Source organism: Urocitellus parryii, chromosome 12 (genome assembly GCF_045843805.1).
Source record: "Urocitellus parryii isolate mUroPar1 chromosome 12, mUroPar1.hap1, whole genome shotgun sequence".
Taxonomy (NCBI): Eukaryota; Metazoa; Chordata; class Mammalia; order Rodentia; family Sciuridae; genus Urocitellus; species Urocitellus parryii.
In genome coordinates this window covers 91,457,622-91,484,515 of record NC_135542.1, presented here as the reverse complement: position 1 = coordinate 91,484,515, position 26,894 = coordinate 91,457,622, and the positions used below count along the sequence as shown (strand labels likewise).

Here is a 26,894-nt window from a genome sequence, read left to right as displayed (position 1 = left end):
CAACCAGATGGGTCGGAGGGAACTGAAGCAGGGGAGTGCGTGTCCGGGGCAGAGGCCGGTAGCAGGGGGCAGAGGCCGGTAGCAGGGGGCAGAGGCAGGTAGCAGGGGGCAGAGGCCGGTAGCAGGGGGCAGAGGCCGGTAGCAGGGGGCAGAGGCAGGTAGCAGGGGTCCGAAACACGGCCACTAGTCCGCGCCAAGGGAACGGCCATCCCAGGAGGGTGGGCCAGGACCACTTCCAGGCAAGGACTTCCCCGGGCAGGAGGAAGATTTGGGATTGGCCGGAGGCGCAGAGCGGGCATTTCGTTTAGACCGGAGGGCGTAGCGCTCACCCCGAGCGAGGCGGGGTGGCGCCGGGTGCCCCCGGCCAGGGCGGGGCCAGCGCGGGAGCCCCGCCCACCTCTGCAGAGGCCACGAGCCCCGCCCCGGGCCCGCGTCGCCCCGCCCCCTCCTGCTTCTGGCAGGTCTGCGGCGGCCGGGGAGCGAGCCGCGCCCCCGCAGCTCTGCCGCACCGCCACGCGGGTCGCTGCCGCGGGCCGCGGGACACGGGGCGGGGCCGGGGGCGGGGCGCTGACGTCGCCGCGCGGCCGGCGGCTGGGGAGGCGGGGAGGCGGGGAGGCGGGGAGGCGGCGGCGGGTCGGCCCAGCCCAGCCCGCAGCTGCGGCGGTCCGGTGTGAGGGCGGCGGCGAGCGGGCTCCTGACCGCCCTCTGCCGCTGTCAAGTTTGTCACTTGGTCCCCGCGTCTGCGCCGGGTTCGGCCAGCCTTCCCCCGCCGCCGCTTCCCCCGCCATGGCCCTGGTGCGGGACGCCGAGCCGGTGGTGGGGCCCTCCCGCTGGCTGCCCACGCACGTCCAGGTGACGGTGCTGCGGGCCCGCGGGCTGCGTGGCAAGAGCTCCGCCGGCAGCACCAGCGACGCGTACACGGTGATTCAGGTGGGCCGCGAGAAGTACAGCACGTCGGTGGTGGAGAAGACGCAGGGCTGCCCGGAATGGCGCGAGGAGTGCTCCTTCGAGCTGCCGCCCGGCGCCCTGGACGGCCTGCTCCGGGCGCAGGAGGCCGACGCGGGCCCGTCGCCCTGGGTCACGGGCTCAGCCGCCGCCTGCGAGCTGGTGCTCACCACCATGCATCGCTCTCTCATCGGCGTCGACAAATTTCTGGGCCAGGCCACGGTGGCGCTGGACGAAGTCTTTGGTGCAGGCCGCGCCCAACACACGCAGTGAGTGGGGGGCGCAGAAACGGTTGAAGGCCTCACCGGGTGGGGCTGGTGGGAGATCAGGACCCCGAATCTCAGCGGGGCAGTGAGCCCCTTGCCTCGCGCTCAAAGGTGTAAACCGACAGATAAGTTGGTTTTTCGCATTTTGGAGTCCTCTCCCGGTTTCTCAAACACACGCTGGTGGGCTCTGGGAGGCCAGGGGAGTTTGAGTGGTGGCCAAGCACTAGCAGTAGATTGTCAAGGAAAGTTAGGAGTGGAATCCTGAGGCTTTGGGCTGGGAAATCAAAAAGGGAAATCTTAAGGCCTCGGGGCCTGTCTCCCTTTCCATGGAGAGGAAGGGAACTGCAGTCACTGCTCTGCCCTGTGGGGGAAGGAACGTGAGAGGCGTCCCACCTGAACCTCGAGATTGCTCAGGACATCTGCTTTTTGCCCTCCACTGTCTAGTGTCTTTTGCAGTCCCAGTGTCCAGGGTCCCTGGCCTGAGGACTCGAGGAGCCCCTAAGAAAGGAAATACTTAGGTCAGCTTTCAAGTGGCCTGCCTGCTGCCCTGCCCAGGTGGAGTCAGTGGTGGTTAGTGCACAGCAGGAGCTCTCTCCCAGGCGCTTAGCTTGAGAAGGGCCAGTGGGTTTTTTAATAATTTATTTTGACAGCATTTAGCCTCCCCTGTGTTAAGATCAAGGCTTCAGTCTTGTAGCTTCATTTCCTGTTTTGGGCTTGGGCAGGATCTGGAAGCCAGTCCTCAGGGCGGACCACCTGCTGTGGATCACTGAGTGGTTAACTTGTCTGTGACCTGGGAGGGGAGGGGAAGAGGATGGGAACTGGGGTGTGTCCTAGGTGGGGACTAGCTTGGTCTCCAAAGTTTTGCCCAGGGGAATGGCTCCCACTTAGTAAACCTAGGAAGGGCTGCCAGAGGAGAGGAATGAGCCTCCAGCTTGGTGCAGAACCAGATGAAAGCAGAATTTGAGTAGAAAAGGGTCTGACCTTGAACATTTTTCAAAATGTGGCTAGAGAAGGGCCTTCCTGGCTGGCTGCAGCCTGGTGTGGGAAGTGGGTTAGCATGGGGCAGGTTCCAGGCAAGCCTGTGACCTGACTCCATCTCCCCCTGCTCTGGCCTTCTCCCCTCCTTTCCTATGACTTGTTCAGTTGCTTGGTGTGGGATCATGTGGTATAGCTTGGCCCTTGTTTTGTTTTTTTCCTCCCTCTTTCTGTGCTCTCCTTCTTTCCTGGCTCAGGGAACCCAAAGGGGTGGGTGTGGGGTGAAATGCTCTCTCCTGGATTTCTTACCGCTTTCTTTTTCAGAAGAGGTATCTGTCTCCAGTGTACCTCTTCCCCCTCCCACTGCTGAGCTACTCTGGCCAGGCTGGTGGATGACTTATCTGCTGTGTGTTGGGGGTTGGGGGGAGGGGAGCAGACCAATTTAAAAAAAAAAAAGACAGGGAGGAGCATCTTTGATCCCCGCCCCCCCAGTTCCTGCCCTTGCCTTACTCTTAGCCTCTGGATCTTAGCTGAGCCAGCCCAGCCTGCAGGTCCAGGTGGGCCTGTTTTCAGCCAAGAACAGTGCTGGAGAATTTGACTTACCACCCCTTGATCTGAACAAGAGCCTTAATTTACTTTATAGAAGTCATCTTTTCCACCAGATCATTCCACACCCACCTGGCTGTCCTTCCTCTGATGCATTGACCTGGGCTATTTATAGAGCTTGGAGTTGGCAGGAGTGGGACAGGATACTTAGGGTGGGCAAAGGAAAACTCCATGAAATTGGCCTCTAGCTTACTGCACCCAACTTCATGCCCATTGACCCAGGGTGAAGGCTGCCACCCCTACTCAGTCCCCACCTCTGGCTCTAATGGCCACTCCTAGAGGTATATCTTGACCCTGGTATGGGATGCTAAGACAGTGAGTCTGCACATTGCCTAGTAGGAAGAGGGCTAGGAGGAGACCAGGGTGTACCTTCCTCAGCTTTGCATAATGGTGGAAAAGAACATCCACATGTAGCTGTGATGGTCTCAGGGAGGTCCTATGTCACTGACAGTCTAGGGAAGGGCAGGCTCTTGGTTAAGAGGAGATGGCTGTGTAGTTGTACCAAACAGATCCCAGTGTCAAGCCTGTCACCTTGTGGCAAGTTAGGTAAACTCCTGGTGCCTCAGTTTTCTCATCTGTGAAATGAGGATGATTGACTCCTTCTGAGGGCTGTGTGAGGAGCGAAATGAGAATGCAAGCAAAGCTTTTAGTGCAGTCCTTGGGCGTGCTAGGGAGGTCAGTGGACACTAGTAATCATGGAGGGAAGTTTTGGTAACTGTGTCCAGTAGTACTAGTCTGGAAGACCTTCCCTACTCTGGAAGAACTTGTCGTATGGGGAAGATAATCAAGACCTTAGAGTCTGGAAAAGCTTCAGGACCACTGTCGTGGGTGACAGGAATATGAGTTTCTAATGGAATGTCCTGACTCTGTGGCCTTCTGCCATGAGAACTAGGGCTGGGCATGTGGTCCTAAGCCAGGCTCAGATTAGCCTGTGGCTCTGCAGCCCTCCCTCATGACCTTGTCTGGAGCTGCCCCTGCCCTGGGTGGAAGGCAGGACAGCACAGTGCTGAGAGAACTGGAGACAGGGTTTTATTCCCAGTTCTGTGACTAGTGGACAGGTTTCTTGATCTGTTTCCTCATTTCTTAAAAGATCACAATAATCATCAGTTATAGATTGAATAAGATACCACCTCTGAAAACCTCAGTATGGTTCCTGACACATAGAAGCTTTCAAATTGTTGTTGTTGGTTTGCTCTGGAGCATTGGTTCTAGGTGCCCCTGAAAGTTCTTTGTCAATGGGACACTCTTTGAGGTGAGGGTTTTCACTAGATTTTTTTTTCCCAAATAATTGAACAGGAAGTTCTCAAAATATAACTTAACGTGGTATACAAGGATACTTAATTAGAACATCTTCTCCTCTACAGAAATGTGTGTGGACCATCATGGTTCTGCTGGGTGTGACAATCCCAAGAGATGCTTCTCTGCTTGCGGTGGGTTGGGAAGACCTGCTCTTGACCCTCTGGGAGCCTTGGTTTATGTGTATTTGGCAGGGAAAGGGCAGGTGCTCTCAGGAAATCTGTTCCACAATAGTGAACCTATACTCCCAAAGATACTGGACCTGATCAGCTTCCCCCTGACCCAAATGTGGAGTAAAATGGTCCCAGCCATTAGACCTAGAGTCTGGAGGCCTATTGGGTCAATAATTATGGGCTTGTCCCTTGGAAAAGCCAAAGCTATGGGTTTGATTTGGTTTGGTATTAGTTGTCTTTTTTCATCACAAACTAAAAATCTGTGTGGCTATCCAGGTTGCTAATTGTGATGTGGCCCCTGGAAGGCTCTGTCAACCTTTTGCCCAGACAGTGCCATTGGGGATTTTTGGGGGCAAGGGAAAGCTCCGGGGTCATGGTGATCTGAGACCTCTTTGAAAAGGCTGGTTTTGAGAACCCTGGGAAGCACCTGAGGGGAAATGCAGTTCATTGGCCCAAGGGTGGGAGTTGTTTGAGAGCTTCTTCCTTTCCCTTGGGCTTTCTTTCCCGGTGGGCTGCGTGTAACTGTAGTGAGCAGATGATGCCTGACCTGCAGCCTTCCCTCCACTGTTTTCCAGGTGTGAGTCTGTTGTTCAGGAAGCAGCTGAGGCCACTCAGGTCCCTGGCTTTGGCTCTTGGTCCAACCCCAGGCCTGGAATCCAGGCCGTGGGGCTTCTAGGGAAGGGTGTGGCTGCACTGTAGCCAGTCATTAGGACACACAGGCATCTCTCTTGTTGTGGGCCACTTTTATTTGGGGTTGCTTGAGCAGCAGCTTCTGGGAGTGGGGAGGGGTAGGAAGTGTGACTCCTCTGTTGGTCTGGGCAGCTCCTTCTTGCTGGCACAGCAGCTTCCGCTTCTCTCTGCATCTGCCCTTGGCCCTGAGCCCTGGGTGGGAACTGGGAGGCTACCAGGGGCCTGTGGTCAGCCTCATCTCTGCCCCGCTCCCCTGTCCCTGTAGACAGCTGGGGAGGAGGCACCATTCTAGGCAACCTTGAGAGCTGTCCTCTTTTTTTTTTTTGGTGGCAGCTGCCTGTCCCTCTTGTTATTGTTGCCACCCTGATGTGTGACGCTCTTCTGCTCTTCTCATTGCTAAACTGCTGGTCTGGCCTTGTCCAGATGTTTCCCCTGCCCTTCCCACTGTGCTCCAGGACAGATGATTAACACAGTGACAGAAACTGTGGTGACTCTGAGGAAATCAGTCATCTTTTTAAAACTCTGCAGAATGCTGTAGCTCTTCTCCACAGCCAAGCAGTAAAAATGCGTCCACAACTTGGGTCCTCCATGTTCCTGGCAATCTGGTCACTTTATTCTTTCTCTGTTGGCCTCAGGCTGTTTCTTCTCTCAGGATTTAAAGGGGGCTTGGCTCTGGGACATGTGGAAACTGAGGCTGGAGGAGGAGAGGAGAGGACAGTGTCCTCAGCTACTCAGCAGTTAGCAGAGGGTAGAGGGGACGGCTCTGTGTGGCTCCTCTCTCTCTTTCGGTACTGGAGATTTGACCTGGGGGCATATTACCACTGAGCTACATTCCCCACTCCTTTTTATTGTTTATTTTGGTACTGGGGATTGAACTTGGGGGTACTTGATCACTGAGCCACATCCGCAGCCCTATTTTTTTGTAATTTATTTAGAGACAGGATATCACTGAGTTGCTTAGCACCTCATTTTTGCTGAGGCTAGCTTTGATCTTGTGATCCTCCTGTCTCAGCCTCCTGAGCTGCTGGGATTACAGGCATGTGCCACTGTGCCTGGTAAACTAATTTTTATTTTGAGGCAGGGTCTCGCTGAGTTGTGTAGCACCTTGATAAGTTGCTGAGACTGGCTTTGAACTTGTGATCCTCCTGCCTCAGCCTCTTGGGCTGCTGGGATGACAGGCGTGCACCACCACACCCAGCTCTGTGTGGATGCTGTTAAACCCAGCAGCCTGCAGAGCTGTAGGATTTGGGGTGAAGAAGAGATGGCTTTTGGGCCTTGTGTTCATTCCAAAGTTCCTGTGGATAAGCTGGTGGGGTTTTGCTGAGATAGGGATACTGCTGCTGGGAAAGGGGAGGGGACCTTGGGGCTCTGTGCAAGACTTGGCAGAGCAGAGGCGTTTCCAGAGGCATTTCTGGAGTACCCCTGGTAGGGGAGGGGTTCAGAGGAGAGGAGGCCATGGACATCCCTCTAAATTTTTTGGAAGTGTCATATCCAATAACAGTATTTTGGGATGAAAGTACATCTCTGGAGATGTTCAGAGTAGACAGGTCGCTGGGGTAGGCTGTGGTCCAGGAAGGCCTCCTGAGAAGAGGACTGCACCAAAGGTCTATTGGGTGGCCATTGGAGAATCCATCTGTCATCCCAGCCTTTTGAATCCCCACACTTGGAGCATCATGCACTCTTGTTTTGGTGGTTTATTATTGTTACTCTGTTGGTCTTGTGAATCATCATGAACCTCTTTCTAGGTGTTGGCCTTATCCTAACGACTTGATTTCTATTAACTCACCTCAAGTCCTTGAGGTGTAAGTGCTGTCACTATGCTTAATAACCAAGGAAACATTGGCATAGAGAGGTCAAGTGACTTTTCTAAAGGCACACAGCACATGGCAGAGTTGGGATGTGCACCCAGGCAGTCTGGCCTCAGAGTCTATGCTCCTGACCATGACATGTGCTGCTCATTGTCTTCCACTGTCTCTCTCATGATTCCACTCTTCACAGGGCCAGGTGTTCAGCAGCTGCCCTGCTGAGGCCTCTCTCCCTCCATGATATATGTCTGGGGTTAGCTTTTGGGCTTCATAAGTGAGACCTATTTCTTCCTGGTGAGCTCTGGGTTTATTGGAACAAGCATGTTTGGTATGTCCCTCTTGCCTGGTCATATCTGTTCCAGAGGATGGGGGTGTTGCCTGCCATGAGATGTCTCTGAGGGATGGGGTGAAGCCTTGGAAGCTGTGCCTCACCCTGGGTGCTCCCCATTCCAAGGCTTGGGGCATCAGCACACAGAAGACTTCCTGACCTTTCCCAGGGTGTCACGTGCTTGCTTAACTGACTGAACACTCCTAGCCCTTTGGTCCCTCCTCCTATGGTGATGTAGTTATTTCCTATATATTTTTCTTTTGGTTCAACATCTAAAAAGCCATTACTGGGCAACTGCTATAACCACAGTGCCTAGGCCAATGCTGGGAGAAAGCAGGGAAAGAAAATGGATAGCCCTTCCCCTAGAAATACAAAAATGTGTTTGGAGCAACACTCATGTGGAGGATAATGAGCCCACAGAGAAGCATATAAAAAATCTGAGAGAAGAATAATATAAAAAATCTGAGAGAAGAATATGGTTGAGATAAGGGGGAGCTCATCAGGGTTGGAGGGATCTGCATGGGTTTTGGCGGGGGGGAGGCTGGGTCTTGAATGGCAGGTGTGGCCTGATTGGGGGGCTTGGTATGTTGGAGGCAGGGAAACTGCCCCTCTAAAAGGAGAGGTGGTGTGGTGGGACCGGCCCAGGAGAGGTGGCAAGTGGGGAGCCAAGTTTAGTTTTCTTTGTGCTTCTCTCAAGCAAAAATAGCCTGGCTTTCTTTACTTTTTATTTTTGAGTAGTTCACCTGGTTCAAAATTCTAAAGGTACAGAAGGGAACACCTTGCCCCCCCATCTTGAGTTACCTAGTTCCTCTTTTCAGAAGCAGCCAACACTGCCAACACTCTGGAATCCAACATTATTTTATGCATATATAAACAGATGCATTGTGTGTTTTCCTCTCCCCCTCCCTCTTTGTATGTCCAAGTGCAACATTCCCAGCACACAGTTATGTGCTATAATTGGCCACTTTCCCACACAGGGATATTTATTGTTCATTTCTACCTGGGATTTGAACTGAGACCCAGAGGAGGGGACAGCCATCACTGTGTTCTGTCTTTCCTGACCCAGGGCTGCTGTTTAAGGTGACTATGAGGTTAGGAGCCACGGGGGGCAGGTGGGGGGGATGCGTTATGTAGAATTCTTCCTTCTTCCCCAAGCTTCTGAAGATCCCCTGGAAGAGGGCATCGTGTCGCTTCTTTTCTTCCTCGTGGACAGGGTCATTGCTGTTTGGCTTTGGCAACCTGGCTCCTGGAGGGCTGGTGACAGCCTGTAAAAGGCCTGGGATAGACAATAAACCCAAATCTTTATGTGTGGCTTGGCCTACTTTTCAGACTGCTTTCCCAGCATCACCTCATTTTGTTCTTCCCTAAGGGCAGCAGGCAGAGTGACCCCCATTTTCCTGGGCATGGGAGTCTGGGGTCTCAGGAGATAGAATGACCTGTCCAAGGTTACAGGACTTGTTTGATTAGTAGCTGGATTCCAGCCTGTGCCTTTCCCCTGGGTTGTACTGTTGGCCTTACATACTTTCTGTTGCTGTCTGGTGGTTAGACTTGCCTCCTGGCATTTTTATAGCTTTTTCTCATGTGGGTGAGCACGAGGCCTCTGGCCCCTTCTGAGGCAAGCTGACAGTGACAGACCTTTGGAGCCTCCAGCAGGAGGGTGAGGATTAGAGGAAATGTTTATGCTTAGGAGGGAGGGAGGCTGGACCTGGCTGGGGTCTGAGGTGGGGGGATGAGGCAGGGCTACCCAGTGAATGATGGTATGGGCTCCCTCTGAGGGTTGTCAGTGCCAGGCTTGGTGTGGTGCCAGAAGAGGTGATAAGATCATCTTTGGGCTCGATAAGAGGCATATCCTGTCCTGCGATTACGTCTGGCTTGCAGTTTTACTGTAGATAGCAAGTTGGAGTGGGTTAGGTTGTGGGTGTTGGGAGACACGGTTCGGCCTGAGGCCCCCACACCTCCTGTCTGCTGGAGTGTGAGACAGACTGCTTGGGTGGGGATTTGGAGAGGAGAGAAGGCATGGGAATGGAGAGGACTCTGGATAAAGGAATTTCTATTTGTCTCTCCAAACTCTGAATATATAACAGTTCTAGTTGGCACTTCTCCCTGTCTATGTTATCACCCCCATTTTGCGGAGGTGAAACGGCTTGTTTAAAGCCACTTAATGAATGCCAAGACTAGAACCAGGCCTCCTATTTTCCAGTCCACTGGGGTTTTCCCACAATGCCCTTGAAATAATTTTTTTTCATTTTATTTCTGAGACAGAAGCCAAGTCCTGCCAGTTACGGTGTTAAGAGGTTCCCCAGCCCCTTCTTTCTTCTCATTGAGACAGGCCTAGATGCATTGCCCAGACTGGCCTCAAACATCTATGCTCAAGCCATCCTCTGCCTCAGCCTCCCAAGTATATGGGACTCTGGACATACACTGCCACTCTTGGCTAGAAGATGTTCTATATCTTGGGCCTTGTCCTGAGTTGTGAGACATAAAAGGTAAATATTGGTCTCTGGTTTCAGTAGCAGTGAGTCCCTGGTGGAGTGGCTCTGCCATAGGCAGCTGTAGGGACACCAAAGAGAGGCATCCAAGGGGGGCCTTCTGACCCTCCTGATATCCCTGTTGCCCCTGACCTAGATCAGGATTTTTTTTTTTAATTTATAGACCGTTAGCTGCTGTTGCCTTTTTAAAACCAGAGTGCCCATTTATTAATTTATGATCAGAAATTGCTGCTGTGACATAAGGGAGTTACTCGGGTCATTCTGGCTTGGGTCTTCCTGGGTTGTACCAGCTCCACCCTGGCCTCCCGGCCTCACCTTGCTGCCCTGCCCTTTCCCTGCTGATCCTCACTTTTCCTACAGCATGGTGTCCTTCAGCTCCCGTCCTTGTGCTGTACCTTGTAGCACTCTTCAGGTTCCAGAGTAAAGTCACAGTGTGATATTGGAGACTAACTTCCATCTGCCCCAAAGCACCTTTCTGCCCACATTTACACGTCCAGTCCTGCCATCTGCATGTTCTGTGCCTCTCACCTGGAATGCCTTCCTGACTCCTCCTTGCTTTTTCCCTACCTGCTGTTCAAGGACCCCTGTAAATGGCATGTCCTATATACCCCCTTCCAAGATCACCCTGCCACTCCCTTTTAACCTTCTGTGAACTGTGGGGTTGACCACTCTGTTTCTTTTTCGTGTAACTGTCTTATTTCCTCACAAGATGTAAATGTCCCAAGGACACTGTGTTTTTGTTCCTGGAAAATCCTTGGGGAATGTGGGAAAGGAGGACTGGGTGAGGCCTCCTTTGGTTGGATGGAACTTCACTGGCAGATTCCGTGTGCCCCTAGGAGGGATGGGTGCTGGTGGTGTTGGTGTCAGGCTGGGCTGTCAGGCTCTCATGGGCCTGGCCTGTGCTGGGCAGTGGGCAGATGGGGCTGCGAAGCTCATAGGGGAGCCTAAGGCTTGGGAGTGAGGAGCAGGATCAGGAGTGGGGTGCAGGACGTAGCACAAGGAGGAAAGGCCTGCAGCCTGGCCCAAGGCTAATCCCCAGCTTCACAGAGGTCCTTGCAAGCCCACCATTGTTCCCTAGCGGGACCAAGAGGAGAGTATGCTCTCCAGCTGTCTCCATGATTCAGGCACTTTGTTAAAAAAAAAAAAAAACAAACCATAACCATAATGTCATCATCACACAAAACCAGCAGTTCCTTAATAATCATCTAATATTACCAGTCCACTTTCAAATTCCCTCAGTATCAAAAATCTCTCTTCATGGATGGTTTGTTGAGTCAGGTTCCAAAGAGGTCCTTGGGTTATATGTCTCCTCAGCATATGTCTCCTCACCATTCCAGCTCCTGTTTCTTTGTTTCACAGCATTGGCTGGCATGGGAACTGGGCCTTTGTCCTTGAGAATGTCACACATTAGAAATGGATTCCTCATCATGCTTTCACCTTAATTTTCTGTTTTGTGAACTCTAGATCTCCCAGCACGAGTCCTTCCCAGGTGGCCTGTGACTGCATCACTGACAAGGAGCCCAGAGTAAGCCCTGGATCTTGGCTGTTGGCCCAGCCCAGCCAGTTGCGAAGGTTCCCCAGAAACCTCCCCCTGTGGTTCTCGTGTCACTGGTGATGGCTGCCTGATCTCCAGTTCTGGTTCTCGGTGGGAGGAGCCCCCTGTAAGGAAGGATTCCGCTTGGCTCCCTAGTCTCCCTGCTGTAGGAGTGGCAGGCTGGCACAGCTCAGCACCAGCAGGAATGGGATTCTTGGCTGTTGATTCTCATTTTGGGGATGACTTTCAAATTAAAATCCATCCTGCCTCACGATACTGTCTTGGCACCAGTCATTGAAGGCTGCAGGCCTTTTGAAGACGTAATCTCATCTACAAGACATTGCTTGAAACGGCTGACTGCTGGCCAGGAGTGGCATCTGGGGCAGGCCACGTACAGGCAGATGTCTTGGTATGTTGCCCAACATCTGCATTTTGAGGCATGGACCTTCTTGCTCTGGAACTCTGCAATCTCCTATTTATGTCAACTCTAGGGAGGGAAGTTGGAGAGTGGGGCTGGGAAAGAACTGTCAGTGTTTTCCTTCTTCGCATAGCACCTGACTTCTCTTGACGAAGATTCTCATGGCAGCACAAGGGTAGCCCGAGTGTGGGCATCTTGGCTTCCTTTGCCTCTGGGTGGGGTTTGACTCCTCCATCTGTCAGCTTTGCAGACCCTTGTCCCCTGTGTGGAGGTGGGTGTTATTTTAGTTAAGGTCTGTCTTTGAAGAGGCAGGAGCAGTGAGCAGCCATGAGAAGCTGCAGACCTTATGTGTGTGGCCTCAGCCTCAGCAGGTGAAGCTTAGATGAAGCCAACCCCCAGGAATTTGAAGTTTGTGGGTTGAGGGCGAGATCAAAACAAGCTCCTGCTCCCCAGCTGGCAAGTGCCCTGCTGATTTGTTTCTCAGGAGTCATGTCTTTTGGCATGAGGCTCTTTGAGGGTCAGCCTCAGCACCGTGCGGCTTGCTGCTCACCAGGTCCTACGTGCCCTTGGGTAGGAAATGGAAGCAGCACCTGGCCTCTGCTTTGAGCCCTCAGCCTGGGTGCCTGACCTAACCTGTGCTGAGCTGGCCCCCTCCCCACTTGAGAGTGGGCCTTCTCAGCTGTCTGTGCTGTGGTCCCCTTTAGCATCTGTTGAAGTCCACAGGCCTCTCCCTAGAATAAGGTCTCTAAATAGAATTACAAAGTACACCAAAGATATTGAAGTAAATTTATCAATATGTTAAGACATTTGCTAGAAAAATGTACTTTATTACTGTTTTAAATAATGTGATCTAGTTGTAGTCTAATAACTTTACAATTCAAAGTAGCGAATACAAATACTTTGTGACATCTGCAATAGCTGTAATTCCATATGAAAATGGAATGTCTGGGTGACAAGCTTGTAGGTAGTGCTACTATACTGTTACTGTTGCAGAAACTTACTGTCAATAGGCAAGTTAAATTTCAGTTAGAGATTAGGGGAAGTAAAGATGTAACTTTATTCCTAATACACATCCCTACCCTAGAGAAATGAGATGACTTTGGATTCTTTGTTGAGCAGAGATGCTGGGGTTCTGGGTGTGGGGCTGTGTATGTGCTGTACTTGAAGAGGGAGGCAGTAATGAAGGCCCAGGACTCTGGAGCCAAGGAGCCTTCTTTCAAGTCCTGGCTGTCCTGCTTCCTGAACAGCACGTGACTTACCTTTGTGAACTTCTCTGCACCTCAGTGTCCACATCTGCCAAACATGATAGCTGACACTTCTGTGCTGGCCCTGAGAGCTCCACCCATAATCCTGTGAATACTCGGAGTGGTCCTGTGAGAAGGGACGTCTCTTACCCCTGCTTTATAAATAGGTGAGGAACCCAAGACTTAGAGAGGTCAGTTAGCCTGCCCACCGAGCTCATGGTGAGTGACGGGCTAGGGCTGAAGCTCGGGCAGCCTGGCTCCCCAGTGCATGTTTCTGGCCGCTCTTAGATCTTGCCTCTCATCCTGACCTCTGAAGGTTATTCATGGAATTAACTAGGATGTGAATTGTAATTTAGTGTGTCAAGGGTTTCGTATGGTATGTAGCTCACAAGTGCTGAGTGAGTGGCTGTAGTTGGTAATGGTGATAAGACCAGTGGCCTTTCAAGGCCATGTGGTGGGTTGGTGTGTGATCAGTACCCAGGCCTCCTCCACCCCCATGGCTGAGCACTTCCCAGGTCTGTTAATGAGATCTTAGCTTGGAGATGGGGGCTGAGGAGGAGTCTCACAGTTAGAGAAGGGCCTGTTTTGAAACTCCCCACCCTCCTTAAGCCTGATATCCAGTGACTTCTTCCCCCTGGAGGCTTCTGTCTAGGGGGACAGTGGACAAGGGAGGGCCCTATGCTCTGTGGGAGGTCTTGCTCTCATGGATGAGACCCTGGGTGTGTCAAAGGAACAATTAGAGAGCACTTGGGAACAGGTACAAACATGTTCCTGTAAGTCCTTAATTTGTTAGTTTATTGAACAAATATTTGAGTGTCTCCTGTTAAGTGTTAGACATGCAAAGTTAAGCAGAAGAAATCTCCTGCCTATGGAGCAGGAGAGGTCAGGTGTGTGCACGGTCCTTATTTTGCTGTGGGGAGTGCGTCCATGGGTGCTCACATGGGGTCAGGGTGAGGTAAGTACAATGAAGAAATAAAATAAGGTGGAAGTGTGGTTGTAGTTGCGCTACTCAGGGAAGGCTGAGGAGGTGCGACTGAAGGGAGACCTGCTGGGAGGGGGTGAGCAACTGCAGGGTCTGGGCCTGTATTTCAGACAGAGAAACAACACATGCAGAGGCTTTAAGATGGGACACGCCTCGTGGGCTCAGGGACTCCAGGAGAGGGCTGCTATGGCCTGAGTGGAATGAGAAATGCAGAGAGTCATGAGTTGAGACCTAAAAAGTGCTGAGGGGTGCAGTGTGAGGTGGTCTGATTGCCTTCTTTTCTGAGTGGACGCTTGGGCAGCAGGGTGGTGGGTAGGCAGGGAGTTAGAATGCTAGGAGGGTGTTGGTTGGGTGGGCTGCAGGGAGACAGTGCAGAGAGCAGTTGAATTCTGGAGATGATTTTCAGGTACAGCTAACAGTTTTTGTTTTTGCAGTACTGGGGATTGACTTCGGGTGCTTTACCACTGAGCTATACCCCAGCCCTTTGTATATATGTGTATTTTTTTTTTTTTACAATAAATCTCTTTCCTTTTTTAGAATATTTTTTGTAGTTGTTGATAGACCTTTATTTTATTTATTCATATGTGATGCTGGGAATCAAACCCAGTGCCTCACACATGCCAGGCAAGTGCACTACCGCTGCACCACAGTCCCAGTCCCCCAGCCCTTTATATTTTATCCTGGGATAGCAGTTGCTAAATTGCTGAGGCTGAACTTGAACTTGTGATCCTCCTGCTTCTGCCTTCCCAGTAACTGGGATTACAGGCTTGTGCCACTTGCACCCAACCAGTTCAAAGTTTTGATTTGGGTGTGAGGGGGAAACAAAAAGAAACAAAGCTGGTTCCTTGGTTTGGGGTCTGGAATAAGTGGTGGGTGAGGGCTTAGAAAGAGGCACTGTTATTTGGGTCTGAATATTGGACTAAGAAGTGGGGGTGCATCAGGTGTGTTCAGATCAGTAGCTGCAGTGCCTCATAGCCCCCTGCCTGCTCTCTGACAGGATTCACCTGGCACTTGCATGGGTGTTTTTGGCAGCTGCAAGGTTGGCTCTCCTTGGGTGTTAGGCTTCCCTAATTATGTCATGTGACATCTGTTAGTCCAGCTGTGTTTCCTGAGAAATGGGTGGGGAACTGGGTATGAGGCCTGGAAACCCTATGGACAGGAATAAATAGCTAGGGCTATAATCTTGGTAACAGTTGAGCATCGTTGCTACCTTCCCACTCTCAATCCTGCTTTTGTCCCGCTTGTGGGGTATGTTGGGGGGAGTCTCAGGGCTGAGTCCCAACTCCACCCCTGGGCCTGTTGAACTTTGACAGGCAGACAGCTTGGGCGAGGAGTTTAAATTGAGGAGGAGGCCCTTTAAGGGCTTTCCTTTCACATTCCTAGGAATTTTGGGGCAGATTGGCCTGCTCTTGACAAAGTTTTGAGGGGTTGGGGTTAGGACAAACTTGGATCATGCTAACTTTTTGAAGTGGAGGGTCTGGCCTTCACACCCATCCCAGTGCCTTCTCTGGGGTCTTGATGAATATCCAGGCCCTTTCCAGCCTCTGGGTCTCATGGCCCTCAGAGGCAGGGGTACTTACGTTCACCTTTCTGAGTGATGCTACATCTTAAAAGGACATGGACATGGAGTCGGGCATCTTCCGTGTCCAAATTCTGACTTACTCGCTGTGTTAGCGTTTTTTTTTTTTTTTGCTATGACCAAAATATCTGACAACAACAACTTAGAGGAGGGAAAGTTTATTTATTTTGACTCACAGTTTTAGATGTCCCAGTCCATTGCTCTGGTCCCAAGGTGAGGAGGAACACCATGGTCAAAGGGTACAGTGGAGTAAAGCTTCTCAACTCATGGAATCGGGGAGGCAAAAGGAGCTTCTTCCCATTGACCCACATCCCCCAGCCATACCCCACCTGTTATTACCCAGTCAGTCCATTCAAACTAGGATCATCTGATTAGGTTACAGTTTTCATAATCTGATCACTCCACCTCTGAATATTCCTGCATCAACACAGGAGCTTTTAGGGGAAGCCTCATATCCAAACCATAATTTTGGCTATTTGACCCTGGGCAAGTTAAAACCTCCTCACAGTTTAGTTTCTTCATCTACAAAATGGGTATAATGGATCCCATACCCTGCAGGTATCCTGGACTGGGGGTAGTAAGAGAGGTACAGAGCTGGGTGCATAGTGATCATCCAGTAGGATTAGCTCTGGTTATTTTCTAGCCCCATTATGTGCATCCCTCCACTTGGTGTGATCCATAGGAAGCAGCAGTGTGGTCATTCCTGGGAGCTGGGCAGAAATGGAGCCTCTCAGGCCCCGTCAAGGGCATCAGAGCCTGCATTTTCATAAGACCCATTGGTTCTTTTGCAGATTGAGAAGTGTTGATGCATCTCTCCTGAAGAGCAGCATCTGCAACATTTTCAGGTGCAAGGAATTTTCTCTTACTCTCCCTTGCCTCTTTGATGCCCATCATGTCTTGGCTACAGAGCCACAAGGGACAAGACTCAGCTAATCCTCATCTTTATCAAAATGCTATGCACTGAGCAGCTGCTGCCTGGGTCTTGGAGAGTCAGGTGTCCCAGATGGGGTGAGAGTTGGGGTGGGTGCATGTGGGTGGAGCGGTTTGGTTCCTGCAGTGAAGGATGTGCAGGTTGGTGATTGCGTGTTGTAAGGACTGGGAACCTGGGCTTTGAGAACCCAGTGGATGTGAGGGGAATTTTACTAGGGCAGAATCACTGTCCTTCCCCATGTCTTGGTGGGATTGTCATTTCAGAAGTGGTTTTGTGGAAATGAGGCCTACTTCCTCATAGCACTCTTAATTTACACAGTGCTTAATTATGCCTGACCCTCCCGGTGTCTTTCACTGGCAGATTGCTTCCTCCTGGGGAGAGATGAGTGTTTTTAGGTTCAGTTCTCTCAGAAGCAGCATATTCTAGGGACTTGGGAAGGCAAGCCTTAGATGGGCACAAAGTGACACTGGTTTCTCCTGGGTTCCACCAGATGTCCTTGAGGATAAAGCCAGGTGGAGGGAATGTTGATCTCTGACCTGTGAAATGATGTAGAGCAGGTAGGGGCCATCCCACTGTGGTTCCCACATGTCATTGAGGAGCCCCTTGCTCTAAAAAAATGTAGATTTCCAGACTGGACCTTATTGTTCAGTAAGTTTTGGCGTGCATGCATGCATCTGATACGTGGCAGGTTGGGGGTCTCTGAAGACAAGAGCTCTGTCCTGTGAGCCACCATCTTCTAGTAGTTGTATATTTGGGTCTTGGTCAAATCCTGATTGATTTTTGGCTGGGTCTCAGCCCTAGATGGGAGAAAGGGATCAGGCCTCAGCTTGGAATTTGTGGTTCCCAGGGCTGTGATGGCCCAGCCAGGTAAGGTGGGGAAGGCTCTGGTGAGTGGGCATGGGGGAGTAACAGAAATGACAAAATCAGCAAAGAAACCAGGAGGCTGTTTCTTGTCCCATAGGACCATCTCCCCTGTTGCCAGTCCTGGGGGACAAGGGTGGTGTTTGTTAAAGGAACTGGCAAATTGTCTTGAAGCCCAGGCACAGTGCTCAGGGTTAGGAATCAAGAACCAAAATCCTGGAAGGCTGTCGAGAGAAGACAGAACTGACTGGGAAGTATTGGCAGCTGGAAGCCAGCTTCTGAGAGCAGTGAGGAGTGAATTGCTGAGGGGGCCTAAGAGCTCACTGGTTCTGCCTTGCTTTTTCCCCTTACTTTGGAGCTGTGCCCCAGGGGGGATACTCAGTGGCTGTCCACAGGGACCACAGTTCAGCTGAGGAGAAACACCCCAGGAGCCTGGGAATTGGATGGTCATGGAGCAGAGTACTGCCCAATCTGATTGAAGGGTGAATTGGGTTCAGAGTGTCTGGCCTGGTCAGAAAGTGGAGGGATTAGATCAGGCCAGCGGGGTCACAGCTAAGAGCTTCCCAGAGGATGAGAACTTGATGGCACAGGACCTGTTGTCACATTCCCTGCAGAAGCCTCAGGGATAAACTGTTAGGAGCCTGGAGCTCATTTGCTCTTGGGTCTGCTGGGGGTGGGACATTGAAAGGATAGTCTCCAGCTGGCCCATCCTCCTCTCCAATGTTTATAACTCCCTAGCCTCCAGGGGACTGGGTGCTACTGTGCCTGGCAGGGTGGAGGGAATGCTGATCTCTGACCTGTGAAATGATGTAGAGCAGATAGGGACCATCCCACTGTGGTTCCCACGTGTCATTGAGGAGCCCCTTGCTCTAAAAAATATAGATTTCCAGACCGGACCTTATAGTTCAGTAAGTCTTGGAGTGCGTGCGTGCATCTGATACATGGCAGGTTGGGGGTCTCTGAAGACAAGAGCTCTGTCCTGTGAGCCACCATCTTCTAGTAGTTGCATATTGGGGTAGGTTGGGAGGTTGGGAGGCTTTCTGGTCCACAAAGAAGGAAGCAGGAGCTTTGGTCGTGGTGGGGGGTGGGCCTCATCTGGGAGCGTTTGGCTGTGCGGCCTTGCCACCTCAGCCTAAGGAGGTCACACTTCTGCTCTGGCCAAGTCCTCTGGGAGCCTGAGGTGCCTGGCAGGGTTCCTTTCAGTCCCACTTGGACTGGTGGGCAGAGGGAAGGTTGGGAGGCAGAGGTGTAGAGACATCCTCACTGTTCTGAGGAGAACCTTTTCGCCTTCCTGACCTCCCTAAATAGCAGGTCAGAGAAAAAGCCGAATTCCTAGGGAAATTCGAAGAGAAGGTGAAGTGACCACACAGGGTCTGGCGGAGGATCCTTGGGGAGAGGCCTGAGCCTCAGCCTGGGCTGATGATCCCCCTGCCTTCACCTGGGTGAGGGAGAGCAGAGTGGCCTGTCCTGTGGCCTGTAGTAGGTGTTCCTTATAAAAATTTTGAACAGGACAGAAATAGCCAATGTAGGAAGTGATAGTTCCCTGCAGCCTCACACCTGGGAGGTAGCCACTGTCCTGGCTGTGTGGAATGTGACCAGCTGGGGCTGAGTGCCCTGACCTTCATGCCCCAGCAGAGGATATCTGTTACTGATTCCAGTTACGCAGGGGGCCTTGGCTAAATTGGGACTGGAGTCCATAAACTCCTTTTGCCTCACTTCCCAGTGTCTTCCTGGGCTAAATGTGGCCCATTCCACAGCTGGGGAAAGTGACTGGAATGTGGTCTTTAAAGATTTAAGGGTCTGGCCAAGGGCAGGCATTGGGTTGAGAGGGCAGGAGGAGGCAGAGGCAGCTAGTGGGTCTTTCCCCTAAACTTGCCCCAGACATCCTCACACGCTGTCTTTCAGTTCAGCTCTCTTGGCGTGCACTCCTGCCCCTGCGTATCTGGACTCCCAAGAGGCGCCTGCTCTTTGAGCATGGAGCTCTACCTTTCCTGCTGCACCACTGTTTTCTGGCCTGGCCTGGCCTTCCCAGAAGCTGGGAAGGAAAACCAGCAGCCCATACTCACTCTGTGCAGGCCATCAAGTGTGTCCTAAGGAGGGGACAGAGAGTAGCTCAAGATGAGCACCTGAAGGTTCAGTCACAATAACTCTTCGTAAGGGAGGCAGTTTGGAAGTGCTCTTGGGACAGCCTTAAAAAAAAGTGTTAAACAACAACAAAGAAATTGCCAGCACTACCAAGTCTGTGCTATGACTTAATTCTGGATATTTGGATGTGAAGGGATTTTTCATACAAAGGACTCTGCTCTCAACCCCCTATGTCCTGCAGAAGCCCAGGGAGCTGAGGACTGTACAGTAGGTGGATCCCAAAGAGGAATGGCTACCATACTGCTACTGAGGAGTGTGTGTGCATTAAGGGACTTCGAGCCCTTTGATGATCAAACTGACCACAGTTGCTAGACCTTATTTTGCCTTCATGCTTGATGGGCTGGGTCTAGAACTCTAGGTAGGTGGAAAGCTTTCTGTTGGGCACTTGGAGGTGTACTTCATACAGAGCCCAGTGTGGCTAGCAAGGACTGGACACTTTTCATTCCTGGCGCATGATCCTATTTCCCCTCGGTGGAGGCCTTTAGGATTTCCTTTTCATGCCTGGTGTTCAGAAATCTCACAGTGAAAGCTGAGCACACTGGTGCACGCTTACAATTCCAGCTATTTGGGAGGCTGAGGCAGGAGGATTTCAAGTTTGAGCTCAGCCTGGGCACATAGTGAGGCCTTATCAAAAAGAAAGGAAAGGGAAAAGGGATCTCAGTGACATTGAGGGCATGGGTCTATTTTATTCATTGTGCTGCATACTTGGGGAGCATTTGTACCGGCACTGATATTCATGTTCAGGAAAACTTTCTTGTATTATTTTTTTCACAGTTCATTTTTACTTTCTCTGTTCTTCTTTAAATTAATTAGAGTTTTTTTTAAAGAGAGAGAGAATTTTAATATTTTTTTTTTTTTTTAGTTTTTGGCAGACACAACATCTTCGTTTGTATGTGGTGCTGAGGATCGAACCCGGGCCACACGCATGCCAGGCAAGCGCGCCGCCGCTTGAGCCACATCCTCAGCTCGATTAGAATTTTTTTTTAATATAGAACAGTTTTAGGTTTACCAAAAAAATGAGTAGAAAGTATGTGAGTCCCATACACCCCTACAGCCCCCATTATTTCCTTCCCATCTACCCCAAGAGTCTCCAATTATTTCCTGTCTTATTAATGTCTTACCATAGTGTAGCAGGTTTGCTACGAATGATGGGCCAACATCAGGACATTGTTATTACCTAGAGTCTACAGTTTACCTCAGGGTTCACTCTTCATGTAGTGTACAGTCTATGGGGTCTGACAGATGTAAAATGACATGTGTTCACTAGTGTCGTTCAGGATTGATCCACTGCCCTAAAAATAAAAAGCCCCAGTGCTCTCTCTCTTCATCCCTTCCTCCCTTCCTCTAAATTGCTGGTAAACACCGATCTTTTTATTATTTCTGTAGTTTTGCCTTTCCAGAATGTCGTAGTGGAATCATATAAGTATGTAGACTTTTCAAACTGGCTTCTTTTACTTACACATTTAAAATTATTCCATAAAACAAAAACAAACAAACAAAAACCCCCAAATAAATAAATAAATAAATAATCTTTCCATGTTTTTTCATGGCTCAACAGCTCATTCCTTTTTATCATTGCATAATATTCCATTGTCTGGATGTACCAGTTTGTTTATCTATTCACCTACTGAAGGGCATCTTGGCAGTTTTCATGTTTTGGCAGTTTTATAACTAGAGGTGCCATAAACATTTGTGAGCAGGTCTTTCTGTGGGCATAGGTTTTCACCTTGGTAGGGTAAATACCGAGGAATGCAATTACTCCTTGTATGGCAAGAGTATGTTTAGCTTTCTAAGAAGCTCCCAACCCACGCTCAGCCCCTTCTACAGTAGGGTAGACTCCCCTCACTCTGCACCAAGGTCATGTGTGTTGGGGTCTCCCTTTTTGTCTCCCTGAGAAGTGGAAAGTAGAAAGAACATGGGCTTGCCTGGGATGAAAACCTGACTTGGAGTCTCCCCTCTCCCGTCTGCTTCCTACTTTACCGCAGTATCACTCTCCCGAGCTGTAGACCAGGGTGGTGTCCGCTCCCCAGGAGCTGCTCATGAGGTGTGAATGGGAGTGAGGTATGACATCCATGTGGCTTGGCAAGTGAGTGTTCCTCCTCCCTGGGTCCATTGCTTCAGGCCTCTTGCTGTTCTTTCTGCCCCTCCATCTCTCAGAGGTGTTCCTGGCAGGACTTGGGGTGAGTCAGTGTGTGGGTGAGGGGTGTGTGCGCACTGGCATTCCCGTGTTCCTGGCCCTGGGCCTCTTGAGTGAGCTGTTCTTTTCTGAGAGCTAAGAGTAGTTCTTTGGCTGGGACTAGCCAGAGGAGATGATGTGAACCAGAGGAAGTGTGGGCCCGGATAAATGGCAGTCCCTCCCAGATCCAGCCTCACCCCTCTGGGCCTCAGAGTTTCAGAGGGGCATGGGACGCATGGGTCTCTGAGCAGAAGGGGAGGTGCTGGCGGGAGGGGCATGGCATGGCAACCAGTGCCCTGCTTGAGTGCACCCAAGGACCTTCCCCCACTCAGGATGTGGTTCTCTTCACATGGGAAACATTTGGGAGTTTTTAGCTGTGCGGCTTGGCAGCCTGGGCTGGCATGTCAGAGCAGGAGTCTGTGGGGAGGCCCTGTGAGGTGCCTGGCACTGGGGGGAGCCAGGTGCATTGAGCCTGTGACCAAAGCTCTGCCCACTCCCCCATTCTCATAGATGGTATAAGCTGCATTCCAAGACTGGCAAGAAGGAGAAGGAACGCGGAGAGATCCAAGTCACCATCCAGTTCACTCGCAACAACTTGAGCGCCAGCATGTTTGACCTGTCCATGAAGGACAAGCCACGGTCCCCCTTCAGCAAGCTCAAGGACAAGATGAAGGGCAAGAAGAAGTTTGATCTGGAATCTTCCTCTGCCATCCTCCCAAGCAGTGCCCTCGAGGATCCAGAGCTGGGCAGCCTGGGCAAGATGGGCAAAGCTAAAGGCTTTTTCCTCCGAAACAAGCTGCGCAAGTCATCCCTGACCCAGTCCAATACCTCGCTGGGCTCAGACAGCACCTTGTCCTCGGCCAGCGGGAGCCTGGCCTACCAGGGCCCTGGTGCCGAGCTTCTCACCCGCTCTCCCAGCCGCAGCAGCTGGCTGTCCACTGAGGGTGAGGGAGCTGGGGCCACATGCCCTGGGGAAGGGACGGGGAGGGCAGGCTCTCCCCCTGGTAAGGAAGACCTGGGGCTGGGAAATGGGGCTCCCTTCCCTGTGCTAACTACAGTTATGTCTCCTTTTCAGGCAGGGATTCCACACAGTCTCCAAAGCTGCTCTCTCACAAGAGGACCTACAGCGATGAGGCTAGCCAGATGCGTGTGGCTCCTCCCCGGGCCCTTCTCGACCTCCAGGGCCACCTTGATGCTGCCTCCCGCTCTTCCCTCTGTGTCAATGGGAGCCACATCTACAACGAGGAGCCCCAGGCCCCCTTGCGGCACCGCAGTTCCATCTCAGGCCCATTCCCACCCTCCAGCTCCCTGCCTGGTGTCTCTTCCCGGCCCTCTGAGGAGGTGCCTCGGTCCTCGGAGGACTCCTGGGGCAGAGGCAGCCGTGGCACCAGCAGCTCGGAGGTGGCGCCTGGACAAGAGGACTTGGGCACTCAAGCCAAAGTATTGGCCACTGGGGCTAGCCATTCTGGAGACGTCGAAGGGGTCCGGCATCCAGAAGGAAAGCCGGTCCAGGTTGCCACACCGATGGTGGCCTCCTCTGAGGCTGTGGTAGAGAAGGAGGGAGCTCGAAAGGAAGAGCGGAAGCCCCGGATGGGCCTCTTCCACCACCACCAGGGGCTGAGTCGCAGCGAGCTGGGACGCCGCAGCTCTGTGGGGGAAAAGGGAGGTCCTGCCCTGGGGGCCTCCCCCCACCACTCATCCAGTGGGGAGGAAAAGACCAAGAGTAGCTGGTTTGGCCTGAGAGAAGCCAAGGAACCAACCCATAAACCCAGGTACGTCCTTAGCAAGACTAGCTTTGCTCCTTGGGGAGGATGCTGAGGTGTTTGCTGCCTGGGACCTGGGGCAGGACCAGGGAGCAAACATGACCCTCGGGCAGGCTGCTGGCTTCGCATGGTTAAGTGGGGTACCCTGTTTCCTTAAGCTAAGGCTCGTTCTGTGCACCTGGACACAGGTAAGTTGCAAGATCACAGTGTCCTGAGGGTCCTGTCAGTGGAGGTTGTCCTTTGTCCCTGCTGCCTGAGTTAGCATGCCCAGTTCCTGAGGGAGGGACAGATAGGAGAAAATCAAGAAGGGGTTATCTCTAATAGATTCTTGGCTTCCTTACCTCTCCACCTCTTGCCCTTTAATCTCAAGGTGAGAAAGCCTTAGCAAGTAGTGAGGTGGGAACAGGGGACACCTCACCTTTGCTGAAGCTAGATGACTTCAGTTCAGCTGCCCTGCTGGCTCTGGGACCTCTTCCTGCTAAGGAATAGGGGTCAAACAATTGTTGCTTTTCCTTCTTCTTACTCCCAGTTGTTTCCTAGCCTGGCAAGAGGCCATAGTAGCTTCCCTGAAATATATAGTCCCCTAGCCCCTGCCTCCTGGGCTCAGGCCCTTTCTAGTGTCTGGTGGTCTTGAAGTATAGCACTGTCGGAAGTGCTGAGCACAGTTACTGTCTTTTGAATGTGACAAGTTCCACAGCTTGGCCCCCAGGCAGAACCCTGACCTCTAGCCTGGCCCCTTGTGGCCCCCTTGCCTTGAGCCAGGGGAGGCTGCTGCATTGTCTGGCAGGTCCAGGGAGGAGCTTCAGATGTAGGTCACAGAAGCCTGTGTTCCCCTTCCCAAGGGCCTGGACCTGCCTGGATGGCAGCATAAGTAGCAGCCCTAGCCAGTGTGGAAGGCCAGTTGTTTCAGTCCCTCAGCAAGCCTGCCCTCCCCACTGGATGGGTGTAGGGACATGTGGGGAGACTGGGCCAGTGGTGAAGGGTCAAGAGATAGAGGAGAGGGAGGACCCTGCACCTGTTCTTCAGCAGAGGGGAGAGGAATCCTATAGTCTTGCTTTTTCTCTTTCCTTTGGAAATTGAGTCTGCTGAGAGGAGGAGGGGGTGAGGTACAGGGCCTTCCTGGGTTGGGGCCAGGCCAGATGGTGGTCCTCTTTAGAGGTTCATATGCAAGGGGTGTTGGGGCTGGATTAGTCTCAGGGTGATGCTGCCCTTTGCCTCCCCTGCTTAGTACAGCTGGTTCTGTACCTTCTTCCCAGCCCCTACCCACCAATGCCTAGGAGACTGCTGGCCATCTGTAGCCTAGGGGACGCTTGGGAAGAATTGGGTGGGTCTTTGCCAGGTTGCCAGACTGAGCCTGGTGGTCCTATAACAACCAGAGGTACCGGAGGTGGTGGGCAGGGCATTTGCTGGGAGGAGCTGGGGGCATGGGGCAGAAGGGCACAAACTTTAGGATCAGTGCTATTGTCTGTAGGGGATCTGGATCTTTTTCAGGGCACGTTGGATATTCTGTGAGTATCTCTGTGAGATTGTAGGTGAGAACTCAAGCTTTGGGCTCAGACTCTTCAGACTGACTGTGAATGATATTGGGCGGTTGTTATCTTCTGGGCTCCCTCCAGTCTCCATTTTCCTTTTGTGTCCCCATGTCTTTTAATGGCCTTTCAGAGTCTGGAGAATTTGGGTTGCTAATGGATGTAAGGAAGCTGAAGTTCTGCTCACAGTTGAATCATGAGCCTTGTTCCCAGTAGGCTGGAGGGTTCCCAGGGATCCCTGTCTTCCCTGGATCATTAGCAGGTAGCAGCTACAGGGTAGGCCCTGGTGGTACATCCAGGTAGGGTGGGAGGAACTATTCTGGTTAAATGCCTGGCCTGGAGCAGCACCCTGCCTCATATGCCTTACAGGGAAGGGAAACCTGGCCTGTAAGAAATGATTTTTGTCTCTGACTTGGAATGGTTGCTTAGGGCTTCTGAGGAGACAGTGAGAGGTGGGACAGCTCACAGCAGCCACAGGCTGTAGGCTAGACCCAGAACTATAGTAGCTGAATGCAGCTGCAGGATCTCCAGCTGGGACATGAGGAGCCTGTCTGTAGGCCTAGGGTTTGGGGTGCTTCTGCCCTTGGGGCTATTGTAGATTTCTGGGTGTTCCTCTCTAGCAAGGGCAATGGCGCCCTCTAGTGCTTCCATGTGGCATCAGTGCCCTATGGAGCGCCCTGAAGCTGAATGTCCGCTTGCAGTGTTGTTGCCAAACACAGGTTGGTAGAGAAGGAATGGAGGCCGGAGGAGCAGAGAAGGTCCTTCTGACGTGACCCTAGTCTGCTGGTCTGGGGCTGTTACTCTGGGCCCCTGCTTGTGTGGAGGAGGGTCAGTGAGAGGTAGTTGAGACCGACTCCCATCTGGGTCGTAGGATTTATCAGTGTTCTCTGACCCTGTTGTAAGTCATTTGTGCTGAGCAATTTAGTGTGTGCTTGAGGGCAGGCAGCAGCCACTCATGTTAACCTGTCAGTGCCAGAGTAGATTGTTTTTCTGCCTGTTCCTTGTTTTCCTCATCCGCCCCCCACCCCCAATCAGGCTAACCCTAGAACTTTGAGCACTGGAAGGAATCAAATGCAAATACACCCCCCACCCCCCGGAAAAAAAGTGGGGACATAAGTTTGGTACAACAGAGGGGCAATTGAGTCATTACAGTGGCCTTTGGTATCTCTGCCTTTCCTCAGCCCCTCCCCAGATATGGGGGACAGCGGTCCCTGTGGGCCTGGGATGTGCTATGGTAGCTGGAGGGGCATGATATTTCTGGCTGTGTCCTGGGTGGTGTAAATGAAAACTGTGATATGTGCCCAGTTACTTAAGAGTTGGTCAGGCCTTCTGTCCAGTTTGTGTCTGGTTTCCTGGCATAGTTATTATATTGAAAGTATTTTCATTTGGAAGAAATGATGGAGTCTTCCTAGTTATAACTTACAAGGGTCCTGTCTATCACCTTATTGTGACAGATGATGGGAGAATGTGTGCCTAGCTTTCTGGTAAGGTTTCCTGGACACTGGGGCACATCTCAGGAGGACGCCAGGAGGCTATGCCTGAGGAGGGATGGCGGAAGTGCACACTGGCTGCGGCTGGGTGTGCCTTGAAGGCTGGCTTTGGCCCCTGTGGGACTGCTTGGTGGAAGGCCTATGCAGATCCATTTTTGCCGTTTTGGGAATAATGCATGGGACAAGGACACAGAACTCATCTCAGCCTAAGGAAGAGTGGCTACTAGTGAAAGCTGCCCCTAGCTACAGAGGTGGTGGGAGGTTTGGTGTTTAAGTCAGTGGCAGGTCGCGAGGGTGGGGTTCAGTGGTAGAATGCTTGCCGCCTGAAGTTCTGGGTTCTAGCCCCAGTACTGCAAAATAAATAAATAAATAAAAGGCCTTCTATTTACCTAAGTGAATAGGTGATTTACATTAAGTCGCAGGTTCCAGCCTATCATCCCAAGTTCCTGTGTGTCCTAACATTTTATCCCCCAGATTAAAGGGGCAGAGTTATTTGGTCTTCTGATTTCTTGCCCCAACATTTGGCTCTAAATGAGAAGATAAGTCAGCATAATTTTGTCCCCACTGCTTAGGGGTGGCCAGTACAGTGGGTTCCAGGACTTAGAAAAATTTTCTCTGGTCTCAGACCCCAGCCTACAGAGTTGGACCACACAAGGGAAGGTGCTTCTG

At 51.8% G+C, this 26,894-nt stretch overlaps 1 protein-coding gene across 3 annotated transcripts in view; it reads left to right on the top strand.

Moving 5' to 3' along the window:
* Positions 1 to 607: 607 nt before the first annotated feature.
* Positions 608 to 26,894, top strand: part of Rab11fip5 (RAB11 family interacting protein 5) — a 36,098-nt gene continuing 9,811 nt past the window's right edge. For all 3 annotated transcript variants that reach the window (XM_026411739.2, XM_026411738.2, XM_077792017.1), the window contains exons 1-3: positions 608 to 1,214; positions 21,954 to 22,387; positions 22,519 to 23,215. In XM_026411739.2, the coding sequence (XP_026267524.1) occupies positions 787 to 1,214; positions 21,954 to 22,387; positions 22,519 to 23,215 (1,559 nt within the window). In that variant the 5' untranslated portion in view covers positions 608 to 786. The remainder of the gene's footprint in view (positions 1,215 to 21,953; positions 22,388 to 22,518; positions 23,216 to 26,894) is intronic.